The sequence below is a fragment of the Mobula birostris genome, chromosome 4 (genome assembly GCF_030028105.1).
Source record: "Mobula birostris isolate sMobBir1 chromosome 4, sMobBir1.hap1, whole genome shotgun sequence".
Lineage (NCBI taxonomy): Eukaryota > Metazoa > Chordata > Chondrichthyes > Myliobatiformes > Myliobatidae > Mobula > Mobula birostris.
Genome location: NC_092373.1, coordinates 62232054 through 62256707, shown reverse-complemented (window position 1 = coordinate 62256707; position 24654 = coordinate 62232054). Strand labels below are relative to the sequence as shown.

At 40.5% G+C, this 24654-nt stretch overlaps 1 protein-coding gene across 8 annotated transcripts in view; it reads left to right on the top strand.

Annotated features, from left to right (window-relative positions):
* Nucleotides 1–24654, top strand: part of schip1 (schwannomin interacting protein 1) — a 214553-nt gene that overhangs the window by 71572 nt on the left and 118327 nt on the right. The window contains exon 1 of one of the 8 annotated variants that reach the window (XM_072255444.1): nucleotides 3867–4068. The exons of the other annotated variants lie outside the window; for them this stretch is intronic. Coding sequence (XP_072111545.1) covers nucleotides 4039–4068 — 30 coding nt within the window. The 5' untranslated portion in view covers nucleotides 3867–4038. Of the gene's footprint in view, nucleotides 1–3866; nucleotides 4069–24654 lie in introns of those variants that run through there. 8 annotated transcript variants of the gene reach the window in all.

Below are 24654 nucleotides of genomic sequence, written 5' to 3'. Positions count from 1 at the left end.
GGAAGGCAAATGAGATGTCAGCATTCATTTCAAGAGGACTAGAGTATAAAAGCAAGGATGTAATGTTGAGACTTTGTAAAGCATTGGTGAGGCCTCATTTGAGTACTGTGAGCAGATTTTGGCCCTTTATCTGAGAGAGGGTGTGCTTAAACTGTAGAGGGTTCAAAGGAGGTTCACAAAAATGATTTATTTTGCCACCGGCAGCTGTGGAGGCCAAGTCTTTATGTATATTTAAGGCAGATGTTGATAGATTCTTGATTGATCAGGGCATGAAGGGGCATGGGGAAAAGGCAGGAAACTGGGTTTGAGAGGAAAATGGATCAGCCATGAAGAAATGATGGAGCAGACTTGATGGGCCAAATTGCCTAATTCTGCTCCTATATCTTATAGTTTTATGTCATATTTTACATTATCACAATTTGTACTATATATTGCTGGTGGTGTTTTGGCTCTGTGAGAAGAACAGAATACCATTGAAAGAACTCATTTGGGAATTTCAGTTGCTTGGAATTTGATTCACATATAATGAATGGGACATTGAATATGATTTTCTTTACAGGGAAGTAGAGAAATTCACGCTGTATATTTTCTTCTTTAACTGAGTTTTGTTATGTTTTATAATGACAAAAAACTAATTGAAAGCAAAAACGTGGAGTCTGGGAATAACGTGTCTTAGTTTTGTTTTTACATTAAGTGAGGTGCGCACGTATGATTTGGTGGAATGATGACATATGCAATTCATATATTTTTATATATAACTAGTAATGAATTATTTAAACAAACACGAATGCTTAATCAAACTATATAGTTATATTACTCAAATGTTCCTGAAATACTGAATACACAACACTCCTCCCTGCTTAGCTATAAACTCCAACTCAACATGGAATTATCTTAACTTGTATACTTATTTATCAGTATACTATATAGTACAACTACTAAATTGACATCTGCAGCATAGTAAATTTTAAATTATCCGATTCAGGCATAAAGATTTAATCCCTGTGGTAGTTTACTTACTCTTGTGGGATAATGTCTTCCCACAAGAGGGAATCACTCCGTTTGGCAGCTGGGAAATAATCTCAGCTTCTGGAGCCTCTGTGATGATTGTAGGAGTTGTCTGTGGGACTGCAGGAAGTGGTTCTGCCAGCTCTGCACACCCTTCTTCTCTAACAGTTGACTCTGCTCTCCTCAGCAGATCAATATATTGTCCCCAGATGATATCAGACACAATCTCCACTGTGTAGCAGAGTGGTCCAGTCCTGTCCTTAATTTTTCTGAGTATTGATTTTTGATCACCTCTGTAGTCCCTCACCTGGGCTGCTTTGACAGTAGTGAAACACTGAACTTCCTTGTTTGATAAGCTTTCGATTTGTCTCAGCTGATTGTCCTGCATTTTCCTTCTGAGTTTGGGTTTCAGGAGATCCAAGTGTGATTGCAAGGGATGGCATAGCTGATGAGTTGTGGGTTGTGGACTGTGGTGCATTGCGATATGCAAGGAGGAAATTGGTGAGATTCTTATTCAGTACCAGTAAGGTGTGTTCTGACATTCTCGCAGTGTGTTCTTTAGGTTCTGGATAACCCTTTCCACCAATCCATTTGTAGCTGGGTCATACGGTGCAGATGTAATGTCTTTTCATTTTCAAGAACGACTGTAACTGTTTCACAACAAACTGTGGTCCATTGTCACTGACTAAGTGTTCTGGAACAGCAGTCCTTGAAGAGGTTTCTGAACTCATCAACAGTACGTGAGGCAGTAGTGGAGGCTTTCGGGAACACCTCTGGCCACTTTGTAGATGCACCCACTACTACCAAAAAATTGTGCTCATGAATCATCTGCCATGACAATACAGGCCATTCCTTGAGACAGAAAGTTGCTCTTAGTATCTTCTGGACGTTGACATCCAGAACAGTGCATGGCAAGCTGCTCAAACAGCTGTTCTATCCCAGGCCACCAGACAAGGCTTTGGGCCAATGCTTTCATTTTGACCATGCCCAGGTGACTGGCATGTAGCTCCTCTAACACATCAACTGTCATCTTAGATGGTACAACTCTCCATCGCCACATAAGGCAAACAACACGGTCTGGCACTGGAAAAAATGGGGAGACTGGGATTTCTGCTGCACATTCCAGCCACTTTGGGTGATGTGCAGACCTGAGAGAGTGTGGAATTATCTCTGGTTTCCCTTTGGCAAGACTTATGATTTGCATTAGGAAGAACATGTCAAGAGAAGTGTCCTCTTTACTAAAGTTTTCAGCTATTTCCTTGTCCAAGGGTAAATGGGAAAATCCATCTGCATTTCCATGATTCGTTGTCCTCTTGAAATTAATATTGTAATTTTGTCCTCCAAGAAACTGAGCCCATCTCTGCATTCATGCTGCTTCTGTTACACCCTTCTGAGGGTTGAAAATGGACACTCATGTTTAATGATCAGTAATGAGGGTGAACTCTTTTCCATTCAAGTACTGGGTAAAACTTTTCACACCCCAGACTGCAAGGCCTCTCTGTCAATTTGTGTGTAATTTTTCTACGCAGCGGTAAGGGAACATGATGTAAAGGCTCAATGCCTTCACTCATAACATGTGACATGACTGCACCTATACCATAAGGTGAGGCATCACATACAAGCTTCAATGGAAAATAAGGATCATAATATGTGACTACAGTGTCTGACATCATTTCCTTCGCCTTTTTGAAAGCCACCTCACACTGCTTTGGCCATTGCCATTTCTTATCCTGATGGTGATATGGGAAAACGGGAAAATGGTTGTTGTTCAGCTTTAATATTTTTCATCCAAATAAAAGTAAAGTTTATATTAAAAATAAGTTTGTTGTAGATTACCAATCAGCCACATGGCATTATTTCTTTCTCTTAATGAGTTGGCGTTTAACTTGCAGAAGTTCATAATATATCAGTGTTCTTTAATATTACTTTTTAAGCTAGATGAAAAAACACCCTCCGTGAGGAGGGTTCTTCATAGGGATCATACTATCTTCAATGTGCTGTGTGGGGGGAAAGTGAAAACAGATTGAAAGAAGAACTTTAGGAGAAAACTGTAAAATACATTTAAAGGAAGACTTTTGAGGGCTACAGGGAAGGGGTAGGGATGTGGGTTTAATTGGCTTTTTCAGATGCAGGCATGGGAAAAGTGATCCTTTAAGGCCTATTGTGACACAAGGCCTCTAGTGGTACATATATCATTATAGATCCCTCTAACATTTGCTTTTGTTGCTAAACTTTCCTCCTTTCTAATTTATATTGGAGTTGCCTAATTTCTAATTTATATTGGAGTTCCCTAAGGAAATTGCATGAATCCAAACACTATTGTATTAGTTTTCTGTAATTTAAACGTGGTTAAAACATCTCTCAATGTAATTTTTTGAAACAATTCCATAACTCTAAAAATCTACATCGTACAGTGCTGCAGTCAATGCTCAGAAGCAAGAATTATTCCACTTTTTTATGGAATAAATATTGTGAATTGGCGTGTTGTGTCAATATCAAGGGGATAAATGTGAATTCAGGTTTTCCATAGTTTACAGTTACATTCGTAAGTGCAGGATTCGTGCCTGAGGTCTAAATTCACTCAATTAAACCATTGATTTGTCTTTTGTCTTCATCTGTTTGATGGACACTAGGAATTTTCCACATCAGCGAGCTCCTTTCACAAACCACCAAAAGGTCACGCCCGCCTCAAAACAGCTCTGTTTCTCTGTGTGACTACGGTATAATTGGCTGATTGTATTCGTGGTGGTTGACTCACCCCTCCCCCTCCCCTCTCCTCCTCCATTGCCGTCCCAGATAGATGCTGGCTCCCTGAGGAGAATTGTTGCGATCCACTCTGCTCTGAGCAGACGAAGACAGAGCCATTACGCAGGTTGCAGCTGCAGCAGAAGCATCCATTTTTGTCTGATACCAGCTTCGTGCCTTGCAGGGATTGGCATTTATCCTCCCAGATGCTTTAAATCTGAATTACGAACGGCAGCTCTTAATTCTTTTAGTCAGTCGTGGCCGCTTTTCATATCATGTGCTGAGATGGTACACCAAGAGAACTGTGCTTATCAGGTAAAGATGTCGTGATGCGCAGAGAGGTGCACATGAAGGCTGTCTGGCTTGCTTTCTGCCCAGCAGCAGGTTGCTGGATTGTGTTTTCTGCTTATTCTTTATTATTTTGTTTAATGGGAGGGGGTGGGATGGTGGTTGAATGTTCTTGAAATTAATCTTTTTCAGATAGATAGAATTTAATGGCAGCACGAAAAGCTTACACCGCTGTGCAGTTCACTGCAGAATTTATTGTGCGTTCGTGTAGGAGGGGAGCGAAAAGAAGGAAGAATCAATTACAGAGCCAGAGGGAAGTTAAATCCATCTGATTAAGTCATTGTTCCAGATCAATATATGCAGTATCACAAAACATTAATTGGTATTTTAGCTATATAATTACAAAAATGCATTTGGGACAGCGGACAGATTGCCCAGTATCAATTAAAGTTTTATGCTGGATTGTTATTCCTGTAACTAATGAGTTCATGTCCTCTGTGAATTTGGACTATGCTAGAGCTTGTATTTCCTTGTAATTTTGAAGTTCTTATCTCTTGTTAATTGTACATAAAATCTGAGCGTATTTGTATAATTAGGGATCTTCCTGTATAAACGCATGCATTCCTAATAATTCCTAAATGAAGTTTTGATAGGAACAGATTAGGTTTACTTTTATTATACAATGACAATTCTAATAGCAATTTCAATTGTTCAATAATCAAACATTTTGAAAGGTAAATTGAAACTAAATATATAGAAGTAAGTGTCTGAAGAGAAAATGGTTTGCTTAGTAGCTGAAATTCTCTGGAGGCCAATGTGAGTGATCTGTCTGGGCAGTACAGATATTTACAGTAAATCAAGACCATCTTTCGTGATCAATTCAAAAGCACAGTGTGATGCTTTAAATTTGTATCTGACCAGGGAAAATAATGAATAAACCTTTATTTTGCTCAAGGATAATGGGAATAATTTTAGCATAATAATTTTATTTACTGTCTGAATGCATTAACTCTATTGTAATAAATTCTCAAATGCTTTTCAAGAAAGTGGTATTTAAGAAATGCATTGCTTAAGAAACTAGGTGATATTTAAAGCATAGGATACTGAATACCTACTATGCTCATGTTGAGATTTGATTACAGAGCTCAAAGGGGAGTATCGCCCTTGCAGAATCAAGCTGATAAGATGATTGCAGGAGTAATGAGGCAACATGAGCTTACCTGCAATGAAATCAGACATCCAGTAGGGAATCAAAATCAATGAAGTTTATGGTAGAAACATAATGACTTAGAAATACAGTTATATGGAGCCAGTTCTTCAGGTGCAAAATGTCTTCCTAGGCCTCTGACATGTTAAAGAGAAGCATATGTTCTTTACATATCAGGGTGTGGTGTCTATCACAAGATGCGAAATGGCCATGTCTATCTGAAATGGTTTTTAGGATCAGCATATTTGAACATAGTTTCTCCCTTTAATTTGCAATGGGTGCATTTTATTTTTTGGAGCTCTCACTGAAAAATCAATTTGTCCTGAAACAAGAATATGTGATTTCACTCGTAATTTATTGTTCAACTAAATCATTAATTACTTTTGCATGCAACTTCTCTGCCATGATGTCTACATTACATGCCTAGCTATATTTAAGAAGTACTTTGAGGTATTCTGAATTGTGATCAGCACTGTACAAGTGCATATTCTTTGTAATAGTTTCTCATAATTTTGGACCAAGATAAAGGATATCCAATTGCAGCCACCAAGCACATTAAAGACTCTTTAGTCCAAAGTCTTTGCACTTTCATATGCCATTAATTTTTACAACCTACATTTGCGTTTGAAATATCCAGACACTTTGAGGATGCAAGTTTATTTCACTGCACTTTTGAGAGTTTCTGAGGTAATTTTTAAAATCTGTTACATAGAATTGTGTATGACATAATGTAACATCCAAATTTTTAGCTGAAGGTGAACCTTGTCTGAGAGCTGCAAAGCAAACCCTCAATCTTGGTTACATGAGGCCTGGTGATTTGAACTCTAGTGTCTTAGTGTCATTCAGCCAGTCAGTTTCTCACTAAGAATTGTGGGTAAGTGGCTGTTGGTTGATGTGTGGTGGAGAACTTTAAGGTGACAGGAAGCTGATGGATGGCACCAAATGAATGGTCACCAAGGAAGTGTTGGGAGCCTCTTCCAGAAGGAAAAGATGGGAGGTCTAACCTTTGCTCATGATGATCAGATGAATACAGAACCATCCTGACAAGTAAAGAAGTAAAAACAGCCATATCTCCACCCACTACTATACCTCCATTGTACAATGTCGTGAGATCAAATTCATTTTGCTGAAGCTACAGGCATTGTATGCTTGACCCTAACAAGCATGTTTGAAGAATTAGTCCATTAATGTTATCATTCAGACATCCTTACAAATTGCTGAACCTTTATAGTGCAGAATCATGCCAGGTACCCCACTCAGTTACAACAGATGTGCTGGTGGATGTTATTTCAGATGTGACAAATGAGTCAAGGTTTTATTTTACCAATAAATTTGTGATTTCTCAGATTTTTAAGTGTAATGCAGGAGAAGCCAGCTCCTCCTTGTTTCGTGGATCTGCGTGTCTGCAGGATGTAGTCTGGACTTTGTGACGAACCCTTAGCTCCACGATTAAAGGCAGAGATCAGCAATCATACTGAGCAAATCTGAATATACCCAGTCTTGAATGGTCGTGATTAATTTAAAAAAGATAACTGAAGAAGGAAACCTGAGAAACATTATAATCTACAAAAATGGCAAAGCCTAGTATATGGTCGCAAAGGAAAGACTTTAGTGGCAGCTGCAAAAGGAAGATCTATTTCTGTCTCCTGTGAGACCTAATTAATCTGCAGCAATTTTATTCACACCATGTGTTACCATGAAATGAATAAGCAAACCAAAATACATCAAAGTACAAATGATACAAAAATGCCCTGATGATAATGCTCAAGACCAGGGGTTCCCAACCTTTTTTTATGCCATGGACCAATAGCATTAAGCAAGGGATCTGAGGACCCCAGGTTGGGAACCCCTGCTCTAGACCAAAGTGTATCTCCACTCAAACTTGTTTCAGCTGAGCTTTGGGTTGGCCTAATTTAAAAATCCTGCTCACTTAAGAAAAAATAAATTCAAATCCAATCCAGCCAATTACACTTGGTTATGTAAGCATTCAGCCATTAGCAGAGTGATCGAAGGTGTTGTGGGCAATGCTACTGAGCAGCACTTTCTTACCATTACTCTGCTTTGGATCTCCAAGTTCTAATAAAGGCGCCTCATTTCCTGATCTCTCAGCCACCTTGGTCCAAATTTGGAAAGTAAGGGCCAAATTCCAGAAGCAAGGTGACAATGACAACCTTTGACAGTGTATGGCATTAAAAAAAACCCAGGTAACGTGATAACCTGTTTAACAAATACCCAGCAAGATACATAGAATATACAGCCAGTTCTGTGACACCTCAGATATGAGGTATGTGTGGCAGGGCATTCAGACTATAAGAGACTACAAGTCCACCCTGTACATCAACGACAATGACACTGCTGTTCCTGATATGCTGAATGTGTTTTTACACATGATTTGGTGCACAGAATGATGTGCCAATGAGGAAGGCCCACCCACTCCCCACCTGAGAAGCAGGTACTCTGTCTGGCTGCAGCTGATGTGAGGAAAACTTTAGCCAGGATTAATTTGTGTAAAGCTGAAAGGTGTGAAAACATACCTGGTTAGGCACTGAGGGACTGTGTAGCCTAGTTAACAGAGATTCTAAGAGACATCTTCAACTTCTCCGTGGAACAATCCACTGTCCCCATAAGCTTCAAGGCAGCTGCCATTATCCCGGTATCCAAGAGGGTGACAGCAACCTTTCTTAATGACTGCAGTCCAGTGGCACTGACCTCAACAATAATGAAGTGCTTTGAGTGGCTGTTTATGTATCACAGTATCTAGTGCCCTTCCCTTGGATAACATTGGTGACATGGAGAGGGGAGACTTGCAGCATGGGCAACTGCCGGTCTTCCATACACCCTTGCCCAGGCCTGTGCCCTGGAAACCTTCCAAGGCACAAATGCATGGTCTCACAAGACTAACAGATGCCTTTGTATCACATTAAACCCCATTGTCCGGCTACTTTGGACCCCTTCCAGTTCGCTTACCGCTCAAGTTGGTCCACAAATGATTCCTTTGTCTCTGCACTCCACTCCGTCCTGTCCCCCCTGGAAAATGGTGCCTCATACACCAGGATAATGCTATTTTGACCTCAGCTTGGCATTTAATATCCCTCAGAAGCTGGTGGGTTAGCTGTTCTCACTGGGTCACAACACGTCTCTCTGTAGCTGGATTTAGACTTTTTAATAGAAGGGTCACAGTCAGTCCACATTGGCACTCCACAGGGCTATGGGCTTAGTCTGCTGACACTTATGCTGTTGACCCGAGTGCATTGCTAGTTCCAGTTCGCTGATGACAGCGGCTGGCCTCATCAACAGTTGACAACAAGATGGTGTACAAAGTGGAGGCAGAGCAACTGGTAGAATGGTGTGAGCACACCAACCTGAGTCTCAGCGTGGACAAGACCACTCCTCACTGCATGTAAACAGCTCTTGTGTGGTGAGAGTTAGGACCACCAAGTTCTTGGCAGTGTACGTAACAGAGAATCTCACTTACTCCCACAACACTACCTCTTTAGTCAAGAAAGCATAGCAGTGTCTCCTCTTCTTGAGGAGATTGAGGTTCCTCTTCCCTCCCCCACCCCCAATCAACTGTTACACGGGCACAGTTGTGAGTTTCCTGACCAGCTGCGTCGTAGTCTGTTACGGGAATTGCACGGCATCTGACCACAAGTCCCTGCAAAAGGATTGTGAGGACTGTTGGGAGGATAATAGGGTTCTCTGTTTCACCTATCTGAGATATTTATCAGGAGAACTGCGTACGCAGGGCCCATAGCATTGTAAATGATTCATCCTAGGGGTCCAGCAATCTCTTTGAGCCGCTACCATTGGGCCAGAGGTACTTATAGCATTAGGAGGGAAATAGGCTTCTTTCCCTAGGCCATGAGACTGCTGAACTTCCTGCTGCCTGCATGAAGCACCAATAGTGTTATTTTGTTTACTTTTTACCTGGTGTCTGAAATTATTTTATTGTCATTTTATTGGCAGTAATATTACTTTGATGTGCCTGTACTATGTGCACCTTGGTCTGGAGGAACATTGTTTTGCTTGGCAGTATACATGTGTATGGTTGAATGACAATAAACTTGAACAAAAGGTAAGATGACTGTGGTTGTTAGGGGCTGATCACCCCAGTCCCAGACGTGGCTGGGGAAGTTCTTCAGGGCAAACCCTTAAACTCAGCCATCTTTGCCTTTTTTTAAATCAAAGAACTTCCTTTCATTGTTTAATCATAAGTGGGGTGAAAGGACAATATTTAGTTCCAGTTATGTGTCCTTGGAAAATCATTCATGGCTTTTTGCAGCAAGACCTAGTTGATAGTGAGATTTACCTGAAAAGTGGCAACACTTGCACAACCGAAGTACTGGATCATTATCACCTACCCTTGACATTCACTAGAAATACTGTTATTAAATCCCCCACCGCCAATATCCTGATGAATGATGAATCATTGTAAAGAAGGGTTAGTGGAGCCACCTTTGAACAGCTATCTATTGGACCACTGATATACACGACAATGGGGTAAATGAAAAGATGAATATTGTGCTGTGAATGACAGATTTCCACAGCATTTCCATCACTGCAAAGGCACGTCAGGAGTGTGACAGAATGTTTGCCATTTAACTGGGTGAGTGGAGCTCAACAATGGTCAAAAATTTCTACATCATCCAGAGCAAAGCAGCTCTGTTAATTGGCATCCCATCCACTACCTTTAAAATTCACTCACTGTTGCTGTCAAGTAGACCATCCACATGATGTGTTGCTGCAGCTCTCACTTTTATCTCTAAACACACCGCCTCAGGCCGCACAGCTTAGACGATCACCTCATTTGTTCAAATTGTACAGCTTCTTGATCTGGATGTGGGCACTTCTTGAGCTGGGAATGTATTGCTGATTCTTCATGATTGTTGGGGGGGGGGGGAATTGAATAATTTCCTACTCGACAGCATCTTTGCGACAAAGTGTGCAGTGGTTCAAAAAGCAGCACATTGCTACCTTATGGGTGATAAATGCCAGAAGTGCCTCCATCATGTATGAGTCAAAAGCCTGGACCTTCGTTCAAGGATGAGTATTTAATAAGCTGAAGCCATGGGTTCTGTTGCTGGACAACAGCAGCATTTTAACTAACTACCAATTGAAAGTGACAAATGCAAATTCACTTGAAGGCTTGGAATTTTTTTGGCTTTGCCAAGTTAGCAGAGGATTCTGTGATGTGAGAAACAAAGACTATTCACTTCACACATAAAACAGGCATTGTCTGTAGGAAGAGCTGAATGTTGATGTGTTGGAACTCGGGCGCTTCCCCCCCCGCCACCCTGAGTTGTTTAATTATATTGTTGGTCGCAGGAGCACTTTTAGACATGCTAAGGCTCTGTGTAGAATATGGGGTTATAGAAGTTTTGGTGGGTAAAAATCTTCAGTTACTCTGATGGTCATGTGGATGAACTTGGTGTTAAAACAAAATTCAGAGGTTAATTATTTAATGGTACTCTTATTGACATTGGCCTTCGTATCTCTTCTACAATGTACCTATAACAAATTAAACAGACCATGAGATATTGGAGCAGAATTGGGTCATTTGGCTAATGGCGTCTGCTCTGCTACTTGATCATGGCTGATCCAATTCTGTCTCAATCCCATTCTCCTGCCTTTTCGCCATAACCTTTTACAGCCTAATTTATCAAGAATCTATTAACCCCCGCTTTAAATACTCTCAATGCCTTGGCCCCCACAGCCGCCTTTGACAATGAATTCCATAGATTCACCACCCTCTGGCTGAAGAAATTGCTCATCTTCATTCTAAATGGACATCTCTCCATTCTGAGGTTGTACCCTCTGGTCCTAGACTCCCCCACTATACGAAACATCTCCATATCTTACTTTATCTCAGCCTTTTAACGTTCAATGGTTTTCAATGACATCCCCCTTCATTCTTCTAAATTAAATTAGAGACTCTGGGCTCTAATTCAAAAGCAAAATGTCAGTAACAGGAAACCACATTGACAGTTTTTTTCCCAAGGAAATATAAGGCTTTTGGAAGATTTAATGAGGGTTTTATAATATTGAAGAATTTGTGTCAGCAACAAAGAGTCTTCATTTAAACCATTACTAAATAAGATGATACTGGAAATATCTTTACACAGAGTTGTTGATGGATGGAATGCCTAACCAGTTAATAGAGACAATATGCATTTTTAACATAAAAGATGTTAATCATTTAAATGGATAGTGAAACAAGTAGAGATGCTAGGTAACTAGAATTATGGAACTTCTTACAGAGGTAGCAGGGATCTCAAATGTTTTCCTTGTGTGCTGAAAAGACATTTGTGGAATACCTCAGAGCAAATTGGCAGCGGAAGAAAATAAATAGTAACGAATCCTGTCCAAGCAATAATGTGCATGACCTTTTATAAAATTGGCACTTATGAACAAAATGGACACTAATGGTGATGATTAAGATCACAGTTAGACTGCCATAGTCCAAAACAAGCCTTCTATCCAAAATAAAATTATTTTGCTATGTGTTATGGAGACAAATTGCTAGCATCCTTTACGAAATACAGGTTTCCCCCGCCATCCAAAGGTAGAGTGTTCCTATGAAACAGTTCGTAAGCCGGAATGTCGTAAAGTGAAGAAGCAATTACGACTTATTTATATGGGAAAAATTTGTGAGCGTTCTCAGACTCAAAAAATAACCTACCAAATCATGCCAAGTAACACACAAAACCTAAAATAACAGTAACATATAGTAAAAGCAGGAATGATATGATAAATACACAGCCTATATAAAGTAGAAATACTTTTCTACAGTCATTGCTGCACTGTTCTCTGTAGTGAAAATCTCACGTAAGCGTTCTCGGCAGAAACATGGCGCAAGTGCTCTTGGCAGAAACACTCTCTCCAGTAACCTTTAAGCTATAAAGCTGCCAAATCATACCAAATAACACATAAAAATACACAGTCTATATAAAGTAGAAATAAAGTATGTGCAGTGTAGTATCACTTACCGGAATTGGGAAGACAGTGCAGAGCACACTGATGATGGTGTGTTAGGCTGAGTCATCGGAGGTTGGGGTGGTGCAGTGGTTCCCAACCTCCAGGCCGCTGACAGATACCAATCTGCGAAGAATGCAGAGATGCAGTGGTACCAGGGACACACCCAGCACATCTTTAAGAAAAAAGCCGAAATAAGCTAATCAATTAGGTGCCGCCCAGCACGTAATTAATTGGCTTGTTTATTTTGGCTTTTTTCTTAAAGATATGTTGGGTGCATCCCGGCTACCGCTGCATTCTCCGCAGCCTGATATCGGTCCGTGACTCGGAGGTTGGGACCACTGGGGTGGTGGGACACTGAGGTGTCATCTCATCGTTGTCTGTTTCCATCAGGGCAGCAGGTTATCTTCTATGTCTGCCTGCCTCGATGTCGAAGGTCGTGGTTCGTCGTCTGCTGTGGATGATACGGAAGGCTTGAAAAATGACAGTATGCTTGACTGCTTAGCCTCGCACAGTTTTCTATCATACAGTTCTTTGTAAGCACTCAAACCATCTTGCAAATACGCCCTAAAGCTACATACCCTTTCAAAATTAAAGTCGTACTTTTCTGCAATCATTGCAGCCAAAATCTCATGCAGTTGCTTCACGTTCAGTTCCTGGACGACTTCACTTCCAGTCTGTTTGCTACTGCATTCAGTTCCGATTGTTATCCTTTCCTCTTCCAATTGCATCAGCTATTCATCTATCAGTTCTTGGTCATGGGATCCCAAAACCTCTTCAACATCATCTTCGTCAACTTCTACACTTTCTCCTTACTTCATTCACCATGGTCTAAACACTTAATTATGTCTAGTTTTACATTAAGTGTAATGCCCTTACGAGCTCTTTTAGGCTTTTTCGATACCTTAGAACTCATCTTGCTAATGGCTGCTCACAGGCACGTGTTTAAGCAGTGCTGGCTAGAATGCAGTTCTGGGGGAGGAGCTTGGCTGCTCAGGGCGTGCACTGCTTTTTTCGCGCGCTGCCTTTATCACTGCTGCCTTTTTTCGTAACTGTGAAAACACCTTCTGTTAGTGAAAATAGGTAACTGATGTAGGCCTTTCATAACAGCGAGGTTTCATAAAGCGAACGTTTGAAAAGCGGGGGACACTTGTATATAAATTTAATACAGATATTAAATGATATCTGTATTAAATTTATATACAAGAGAAATTCATAAATCTTTGAATTGCTCAATGTATCATTTGGGCAGACCCTAGCGAGAGCTTAAATGAGTGACCATCCTTTGCTGCATGGTCCAACTTCCTTGGCATGTGTATTATTTGAGCCAGAACGTCTAGGCACACTGCATTGTTTAATCTTTTCTTAAATTTGGCTTTAAAATAGCCAAACAGGCTCTAATGTTCAAAGCTTTTGTATGTCTAAATTCCTGTTATGTTCACTCACCCAAAGCATTTATCAATTACCAAAATTAGTGGTTGGTGAGCAGCTGAGCAAACTAACAAGCCTATGAAAAGGTTCTGTTATTATTTGAAATAAAAGCTGAGAAGAGATTTAAATCAGTCCTCTACCAATGATGACATTTTGTTGTCTCCTGAATTTACAAAAGTGAAGCTCATGAGTGCACCTGCTGCTTACATGAGTAATAGCACGAGAAACAATCCTTTGTTGGATATTCAAATCTCTACCACTCATTGTTGTCACCACCCAAACTAGGATTAATGATGCCACCAGAGCATGCAGCCACTAAATCAGAGAAAAGTGACAAAAGCCACCCCTTACATTTATTATATAATTTGTCAATAATTAAGCACTTTTGCTGGCTCTCATTTATTACAAATATACTCATGAGCAGCATTTTTCTCTTAAATCACCCAGAGCAGTCATCATATAAAGGAAAATCTATTTGCTGTAAGATCAAGACAACATTCAGATTTTATGCCAGAAAAGACCTTCGCTACTAAGATACAATTAACTACAATTAACTACAGCCTGGTTAAAATATTCTTGACATTTGCAAGAAAGTTGAGTGGGAATTACCATAACCATTTATAAATTGTGAAGTAATTTCCCACCAGTACCCCCCCCCCCCCAACCAAAGTACTGCTTTGCCAGAATGTTCTACTTGATTTGAGCAGAGAAAAATGTTTATCAGTTCTAGTTAGGTAGATTTGAACAAAAAAATGGAAATGTGCCCCCGTAAGAAATGGAGCTACAAGTCAGGTGCCAATCCAAGTATCTGATGTAACCTCTAATTGGAAAAGAGAAGTATCCCTTTTTAGGGCTATGCCCACTTTGCCTCACTGGTCACATGACTCAAAATACAAAAATTAAACTCAATTTAAAGCTCAAATTTGTTCCCTTCCTGATACGCAAGAAACAGAATCACCTACACCATTCTCTCAAAAGAAAAGTTAGCTGTGGTGTATTCCATGTCCGATTCAGGTCACTCTGCTACTAAACCTCTCTGGGCCAAATGGCCTGTACTATGCTGGAGTGTTGTATATGCTACAGGTATATGGATGAAGGAGAAATGGAGGGCTATGTGGGAGGGAAGCATTAGATTGATCTTGGAATGGGTTAAAATGTCAGCACCACATCAATGGGCAAAAAGGCCTGTACTGTGTTCTACATAAAATGTGAGCAATTTCACTGTTGTAATGCAATTTAACAATCATAATATACAGAGTCAGGATTATAATCACTGCCTTGTACAATATAAAACTTGCTGTTTTGCAACAATGGTACAGTGAAAAGACTTTAAATCAAGCAAAGTTCAGAATGTGGTATGTGCTTTCCTGCAGACCACAGGTCCAGTGCCTGAGTGAAAAGGACAACTTCAAGATGAGCTCCAACTTTATGTGCACATTTGGACTGGGTTAACTGAAATGAGCCCTTTCAGGTTTTTTTTTTGGTTTCCTTTTCCTACTAACTGTTCCATAAAGCAAAAAGTTATAAATATTCTCACTTTATAATTTTATGGGGTGTACGATCTGTTATTTTGTGCCCACCGACAATTGTGTGTGGGCAGTATTTACACAGCATTCGCTCAAATCGAGGTTTCTGTAACAGGAACATCACAATGTTTCTGTTTGGCTGAACCCCAAATCATACCAACCTGAGACATATATTGTTTGTGCGAGGTGGTCTTCTTACTGCTGAATCCCGTGGCTGTTAGCAGAGCCGGCTAACGAGCCAGGTTTGCATACGAACCCGGTGTGGGAGGTTACAGTATTGTAACAGATCGTTTTGCTAGTTCTATGATTATAATTGTCTCCAGCTCTCCAGGTTCAATGCCACAGGTTGTCTTGCACAAGACAAGTTGCATATTGCTGTTCCTCATGAGTGTTTCTTTTAAACTTAATTTGTAAAGCTTTATGATATTAAACAACTAAGTTCCCAAAAATATTGGAGCTTCTTACTTTCCATCAGTGGTTCATCAGTGAACAGATGCAACCCGATCTGTGATGTAAACCCAGATCCATTTTATTTTATTAACTGCAGATAAATCAGCCCAGGCGTAGGATAAAGTTACAGGCATGAATCCTTCAGTGGTGTTATCAAAGGTCAACAAGAGAGGTTATCTTAGCTCCAATTAAATACATAGGTGCATTGTTCAATAGTAATGGAGTATGTGTGTACTTTTTCAAAGTGTTTTATCCAGTACATCTTTTGACACATTGCATTAGCCACTACATGTTAGGTGACTGTGGTTTCCATTATTAAAAGTTACTTTGTTAATAGGTCATTTCCTGTTTGAATAGTATGGAAATAAGTTTAGATGCTGGCTGACAGACCTCACGGAAATAATCAAGCATGAGGTAATAAGAGAACTGAGATTTTTGAGAGATTTTTGAGAGCTACAAGTTTGGCACATGCAGTCAAAAACTATATCAAGGTTATCATTGTCCAGTATTGATCACAATGCATGAAGTAGCCTTAAGTATGTATTCAGAGTGTAGTCTAGCATATTGTTCAAAAAGTTGAATTACGAATGTATCATTTATTAATGCTTGTTAAGATAGGCTCTGTATGGTGGGACATTTTAAGTGAGTAATCATTCTGGTAAACAAGACGGCAGCAGGAGAAAGCTGCGATAGACTAGGTTGTGTCGTTTTCGGAATACTGTAGCTTTCAATTTATTTGCTCGCTTAATGTTAATCAGACAATTGTTAAATAAACACGCAAACAACAGGAATTCTGCAGATGCTGGAAATTCAAGCAACACACATAAAAGTTGCTGGTGAACACAGCAGGCCAGGCAGCACCTCTTCCTAGAGATGCTGCCTGGCCTGCTGCGTTCACCAGCAACTTTTATGTGAATTGTTAAATAAAGTTCGATTTATTAAACATAGTTGTAGATGAAGTAGTCCTGAGGTTTACTTAATGTTCCCCTAATTTAACACAGCTGATTGAATTAGAAGTGATCTCACCTTTGGTTGAAGTCATGTTTCATTACTTGGAGCCAATCTGGGCTCTTGTGGGAGAAAGGGACCAAGCTTCAACCAGTCTTCTTAAAATGGCTTCTGACAGAATGGTGACTCACATTAGCCATGATTTCATTAGGTGACACCATTCTCTTTGCTGTGCCTTGGAGTCTGTGTGATGTTAATTTTGACATGCAAGACTCTATGGTAACTGACTGATAAAGACGTGTTTGATAAAAGACAAGTACTGTACATTTGAAAGGATGTTGATTCAGCTTCTGAGATTTCTGCTACATGTTTAAAATTATAATTTTCTTTTTAACAAGTGCATTCCATCACAACAAATCCAACAAAACTATTTTCTCCTGAGCAATTATGATGATTTTTGAGCTCTAGAATTTTAAAAATGGGTGACCTATATACAAGTACTGCTAAGGTCAAAATCTCCCATGTGGCAATACTTTTAAATTTGTATCCTTCTCAGTATTAATGGAACTGAACAAAGATTTAAAGTATTCAGGAAAAACCATGTCTGTATATTAATATGCAAATATCATTTGCATAATTGTGCAGATAACATGCTGTGATGCATTTTTTTATACAAAGATTTTATTTTGCTGAACATTTAGACTATGCTCAGTTTGTAGCCTGTCCATCTCTGCATTTAAGGGTTTGAGCTCAAGTACGTTTCAGAAGCACGAGCACTAACATCTGTCCTGACCTGCCAGAGCTCATTAAATGGGTGTTTGAATTCAGTGGATGTCAAAGCTTCCATGGCTGTGTTTTGGCAGAAGAGTTGGGGGAGATACATAAACTTTAAAAAATGTATTATTTATGTCTACTGATTTAATATAATTGCCTCAAATGAAGTTATTCTCAAAGCTAGACAACTGATGCAATTTGTAGGCAAATTGCAACAATGACTAGACATAGGAAGAACTCTACAAATAACAATGCAGCAATAGTGCAGTTGATGAGGTCATTGTTGCATTATTTGTAGAGTTCTTCCTATGTCTAGTCATTGTTGCGACTTGCCCACAAATTGCATCGGTTGCTTTGCTTTGAGAATTACTTCATTTGGGGCAATTTATATTAAATCAATGACCATAAATAACACAAACATGAGGAAATCTGCAGATGCTGGAAATTCAAGCAACGCACACAAAATGCTGGTGGAACGCAGCAGGCCAGACAGCATCCATAGGAAGAGGTGCCGTCGACGTTTCGGGCCGAGACCCTTTGTCATGACTAACTGAAAGAAGAGATAGTAAGAGATTTGAAAGTGGGAGGGTGAGATCCAAAATGATAGGAGAAGACAGGAGAGGGAGGGATGGAGCCGAGAGCTGGACAATTGTTTGGTAAAAGGGATCCAAGGCTGGAGAAGGGAGAGGATCATGGGATGGGAGGCCTAGGGAGAAAGAAAGGGGAAGGGGAGCTCCCCTCTCCAGCCTTGTACCCCTTTTGCCAATCATCTTTCCAGCTCTTAGCTCTATCCCTCCCCCTCCTGTCTTCTCCTGTCATTTCCTTGGAGTTTAGAAGAATGAGGGGAGACCTCATAGAAACATTTCGAATGTTGAAAGGCATGGACAGGGTGGATGTGGCAAAGTTGTTTCCCATGATGGGGAAGTCTAGTACGAGAGGGCATGACTTAAGGATTGAAGGGCGCCCGTTCGGAATAGAAATGCGAAGAAATTTTTTTAGTCAGAGAGTGGTGAATCTATGGAATTTGTTGCCATGGGCAGCAGTGGAGGCCAAGTCATTGGGTAGAGATTTAGGGCAGACATTGAGAGGTATCTGAGTAGCCAGGGCATCAAAGGTTATGGTGAGAAGGCAGGGGAGTGGGACAAAAATGGGAGAATGGATCAGCTCATGATAAAATGGCGGAGCAGACTCGATGGGTCGAATGGCTGACTTCTGCTCCTTTGTCTTATGGTCTTATTTCAGATCTTTCCCTCCCCCTCCCACTTTCAAATCTCTTACTATCTCTTCTTTCAGTTAGTCCTGACGAAGGGTCTCGGCTCAAAACGTCGACTGTGCCTCTTCCTATGGTTGCTGTCTGGCCTGCTGCGTTCCACCAGCATTTTGTGTGTGTAACATAAATAGCATTTGTATTATTTTTTTAAGTTCAAAATATCTCAACCAGCAAGTGCTCACCTACTTTCCTTGGCTGGTATTTGGCTGGAAACTTTGTTTTTCCAAATCACGCATAATATTTTATTTGGAGTGTAAATACTAGATATTTTCTTGATTTACAATAAGGGTAATATTTTTAGGTAAATGAAAGGAACTTCGTGGGACTATGATTATAAATCCTTAACAGCCATTGCAATAACAAACGCATTGTCCGTTATTCTAGAGGAGGCAGATAAAGTATCTTCTTGATTCCAAGTACTAAACGAGCAGATGACATCAGATAAAACAACTAAGCAAACAGTTATAATTGGCTCAGATATAAGATCGCTCAGTCCTTCAAGTCTACCACTAAATTAGCCTGATAATTTAATTCAGTATTTTGTTCCTCTCTTCTCCCCATATCACTTGATCCTACAAATAACGAGAAACTGCATACCAAGATGCGGCTTTGATTTCCAGGACATCAGACATTTTCCTCCTTCAAAGAACTAGGTTTCCATTCCTCCACCATTGATGCTGTCCTCGCCCACATCTCTTCCATTTTCTGGATATCCACTTTCACCCCATCTTCCCACTGCCTTTACAGTGATGGAGTTCTTCTCATCCTTACCTGTCACCTGGTAAGCCTCCACGTCTGGCACATCATTATCTGCAATTTCAGCCATCTCCAAAAGAATCCTACCTCAAAACACATCTTTACCTTCTCCCCACTATCTGCTTTGCTCAGGGATCGCTCCCTTCCTAATCCCCTTGTCCATTCGTCTCTCCCCACTAATGTCCCACCCGGCACTTACACCTGCAAGCAGTCAAAGTGCTAAACCAGCACGTTCACCTCCTCCCTCACCTCTGTTCAAGGCCCTAAACAGTCCTTCCAGGTGAGGAAGCACTTCACCTGTGAATCTTCAGGGGTCGTCTATTGTGGCTGGCGCTCCTCTATATTGGTGGAGACCCATCGTAAATTGGGGAATGCTTCATGGAGCACCTCCTATTTTATCTGCCAAAAGCAGAACATCCCAGTGCCCAAACGGTTTGATTCTGATTTCCATTCCCCTCTTGACTTGTCAGGTTATGACCTTCATTTGCGTACCGATGAGACCACCCTTGGGGTGGAGGAACAACACCTTCCTATTCTGTCTGTGTAGCCTCCAACCTGATGGCACGAATATCAATTTCTCCTTCCAGTTAAAAACAAATTCCTTCCCCCTTCCCCCTTCCCCCTTCCCCCCTTCCCCCTTCCCCCTTCCCCCTTCCCCCTTCCCCCTTCCCCCTTCCCCCTTCCCCCTTCCCCCTTCCCCCTTCCCCCTTCCCCCTTCCCCCTTCCCCCTTCCCCCTTCCCCCTTCCCCCTTCCCCCTTCCCCCTTCCCCCTTCCCCCTTCCCCCCTATTCTCCACTCTAGCCCCTTACCTCTTCCCTGCCTGTCACCTCCTCCTGATGCTCCTCCTCCCCCTTCTCCTGTGGTCAGTTCTTTCCTATCAGATTCCCTCCTCTCCAGCCCTTTACCTTTTCTACCCACCTGGCTTTACCTTTCACCTTCTAATTATCCTTCTTCTCCTCACCCCCCCCCCCCTTTTTATTCTGGCATCTCCCCTCTTCCTTTCCAGTCCTGAAGAAGGGTCTCAGCCCGAACATTTGGCTGTTTAATCATTTCCATAGATGCTGCCTGGCCTGCTGAGTTCTTCCAACATTTTGTATGTGTTGCTTTGGATTTCCATCATCTGCAGAATTTCATGCTTTCAAGAAACTTCTGCTGGGTCAGATATTTTGAAGATAGATTAAAAATGTTTTTGCCACTTGTGTTATGTTCACTAAGTCGTCCTGATTTAATATAATTACTCCTAACTGCTTTATCGCGAATGAAGCACTTTTCAAGTACAGACACAGGTATTATTTGTGAACAGTGAGCTCCCATAAGCAGTAATATAGTAATGTCCAGGTCAAACTCTATGGAATGCAAGAGATTCTGCAGATGTTGGAAATCTTGAGCAACAAACCCAAAATCCTAGAGGAACTCAGCAGGCCAGGCAGCATCTGTGGAGGGGAATAAACAAAGAGTCAACATTTTGGGCTGAGGCCCTTCATCGAGATCGGAAAGTAAGGGGGAAGAAGAAGCCCGAATAAGGTGGTGGGGGAGCAGGAGGAGTAGCTGGCAGGTAATCGGTGAAATCAAGTGAGGGCGAAAGTTGGTTGGGTGGGGGTTGTAATGAAGTAAGAAGCTGGGAGGTGGTAGGTGGGGGATGTAAAGGGCAAAAGGACAAGGAATCTGATAGAGGATGCTGTGGAAAATCGTATAAATATTGGCCAGGCCAGGACACCAAGAATATCTCCCCTTTCTACAATATGCTGGGAGCTCAGACATCAATTTAACAATTTTTTTTCCTATCCCCTGTGTTCCATATTTTTAATGACTTGACATCCACTGCCTTCTATATCGGAGATCTCCAGATATTATTCCTTTGTGATGTACCTCACATCCTGAGGCTATGATCCCCAGTTCTAGACCAGAGATGGAGAACATCTTCCCTGTATCCAAACTGCCTGGCGCAGTTTCACTGAGAATCCCTCTCTGTCTTGAGATCAAAAAGATGCCACTCACTTCTTGTTTAGTTTAAATTCTCCACTAACTAGAATGATAAAATGAAAGATGATTATGGTTGCTGAGAGTCAATAATGTTGCCCAGAGACATCCCTTCAGACAGTGCCATCATCCAAACATCATCACCTACTTCATTAATGACCTTTCTTAAGTAAGAAACGTATTATAATGAAAGAAGCAGGAATGTAAAATGATGTTTACATACTAATCAATTCTATTCACATCAGTTGAGAAAGTGAGGCAGTCCATGCCTGAAAGCAAGAAGATCCAGGGGACATTTGAGCTTGGACTAATAATGACAAGTAGCACTTGTGCCACACAAGTTCCATGCATGGTTCCTATGCTGATGAATGTTTCCAGAATTTTCTGCATTTACCACCAATTTCTACTGTATGCAGTTGCTTTATAATTATTTTGAATTTGGTTTCTGACAGATGATTTTGCCTTCTGAGAAATACATATTCCACCAAATGGTCATCAACAGCCATCCCTTCTGCCCCCTCAGAACACCATAGCCCTGTTGTTTCCAGGTTAGATATTCGGTGGGATAATCCATCTCTGTGATATGAATTGCCCAATCCCTTGCATAAACAAAACTATCCCCCCCCTCCCCCTGTCTTTCTTCCTGGACCTCCTGTCCCATGATCCTCTCGTATCCCCTTTTGCCTATCACCAGTCCAGCTCTTGGCTCTATCCCTCCCCCTCCTGTCTTCTCCTATCATTTTGGATCTCCCCCTCCCCCTCCAACTTTCAAATCCCTTACTCACTCTTCCTTCAGTTAGTCCTGACAAAGGGTCTCGGCCTGAAACGTCGACTGCACCTCTTCCTACAGATGCTGCCTGGCCTGCTGCGTTCACCAGCAACTTTGGTGTGTGTTGCATAAACAAAACTATCTGTTTTTAACAACAAACGCAAGAGTCATGTACCAGAGTGATTGGGAGAAAATGGGCAAGTAACTACCCTACTTGAAAGGATTTGGGGAATGAAAAGTGGCTGACAAGCAAAGCACTCTTTAATATTAGATGGATTTAATTGAGGTTTTGCCACATGCGAGAACCAGACTTGAGCTGACAAGGAAAGTGAAGGAGGCCTAAGTACAGTATAACTGTTTTGTTCTGGTGGAGGTAAATGCACACTCAGTTCCACTCCCTCACGCTCACCCTTACCTGTCACTCACACAATATTTCACAATTGTATTGCATTTTAGACCTGTATACTGACCCTCATTTCCATGTAAATTATGTGTATAATTGAATCAACTATAAAACTGTTGATTCCTAGCAAATACGATGCTGGAGAAACTCAGCAGGTCAGGCAGCATCTGTGGAGGAAAATAAACAGTCAACATTTCAAGACAAGGCACTTCATCAGGACTGGACTTCTCTGTGAAGTTGTTTGATTGTAATTCATGCAGTATGGTTTTGGGGTTCCTGTTTAAGCTTGCTTTATGGATGACCTGATGGTTAAGAGCTAACAGTTTAAAAAGAAACACCCGTTCTCAAAGTCCGTGGCTTAAGTTTGTTCAGTTCATAGCTTGTTGGAAGTAGCACTGAAATTCTTCTGTCTAGGTTTTCATTTAAATTCCTAAGGAAAGAATATTCTCCTAATGCCATACACAAGTATTAGGAAAAGCTTGCTGACATTTTTTAAAAAACATTTTTCTTTCCCCTGTAATCAAACATAGCTCTTTAACTGGCTGGGATCAGTACAGTGAGCCAATATCATCTCCTCCCGTGACCTCTCATTTTATGATTCTGGCAGCTTTGATTAAAAACATCTGACATTTTATTGGAAAGGGTATTCATGAATTCCATCTGGACCACAGTGTGAATTTTAATAAAATTGTGGTGGTGCTTATTTTAAACATATAGCTCTTGGGGTTCTGTGATTCATATACTGGTGATGTTTTATTTGGTCTAATAGTCTTAAGTAGCACAGTAGCATAGCGGTTAGTGTGACACTATTACGGCTCGGGCCGTTGAAGTTCCAGAGATATCTGTAAGGAGTCTGTACATCCTCCCCGTGGATCACATGGGTTTTCTCCAGTTTCCTACCACAATCCAAAGGTATACCAGTTAGTACCAGTTAATTGGTCATTGTAAATTGTTCTGCGGTAAGTCTAGGGTTAAATTAGGGGTTGCTGGGCAGTGTGGCTTAGAAGGGCCAGAAGGGCCCATTCCACGCTATATCTCTAAATAAATAACTACTTTTTCTTCTATGGAAACCTTTTAGTGCATTCCTTATTGATTCTACATCTATGGACTGGTGGTCATAGATAAGCTACTGCAAAAATGCTTTCATTATAAATATCTGTGTCTACCTTGTGCTGAACTGAGTACAGGGATGTGATTCATTTGCCAGCTGAATCTAATGGGTTCTAAATATCTGAGTATGAAATGTGTATGTGTTCATACATAAATTTATTACATAATTATTGAAAATAAAACAAAATCAGAATATTGAAATATAAAACACTTCTTTTGAATTGTAAACAATCCCATAAAATCTAACTGTTAAGCAAAAAACATCTTAAGTTTCAGACTTAATATTTAATTAATGGATTGTTTCAAGAGTTGAAGTAAATCAATTCTTGTCAAATGTGAATACGGATACTGCAAACTTTTACCTGGTAAGATTTACCTAGGAAAAATTACTGCTTAATACTTATTAACAATACTTACGGTATTAGGGATACTAAAAAGTGTACCTAATACTCGTTAAAAATTTCATTTTTCAAAGTATTTTTCAGAAAGACTGGACAAAAATTTTCAGCTACAATAAAAATAGCACCCTTGCTCATTTCTCTTATGTGCAAACATTTTAATTAATTCAGTGGAAAAATTCTCAAACTACAAATCTGCTTTTAGTTTGATTACAGATATACAGCTTCTATGATATGACCATAAACTTCAATCATCTGAGCAACAAGAACAGGAAACACTGAAATAAATTGACACCTGCTTTCCTTGATAGTACAATTGTTGCACCCTTCAAGTTATTGCTGTTATTTTATATCTTTTATTTTTGAACTGTGAGGCATTTTCTTTGTAATGGTCCTTTGAATAAGACCCTGGTGTGTTGTCCAGTAAATCCCTTAGCTTTCGATAATACAGAGATGATGTGATCTTAAATGAGATTGACATACAGTATTTATGTTATAATCCATCAAGTAGACTCCCCATAAACCTGAAATTTTTTGTTAATTTAACTGTTAGTTTCCATTGGCTATGAAAGACAAGTCTGCACAGTCCTGCTGATTACTGGGATGTGTTCAGTCTATT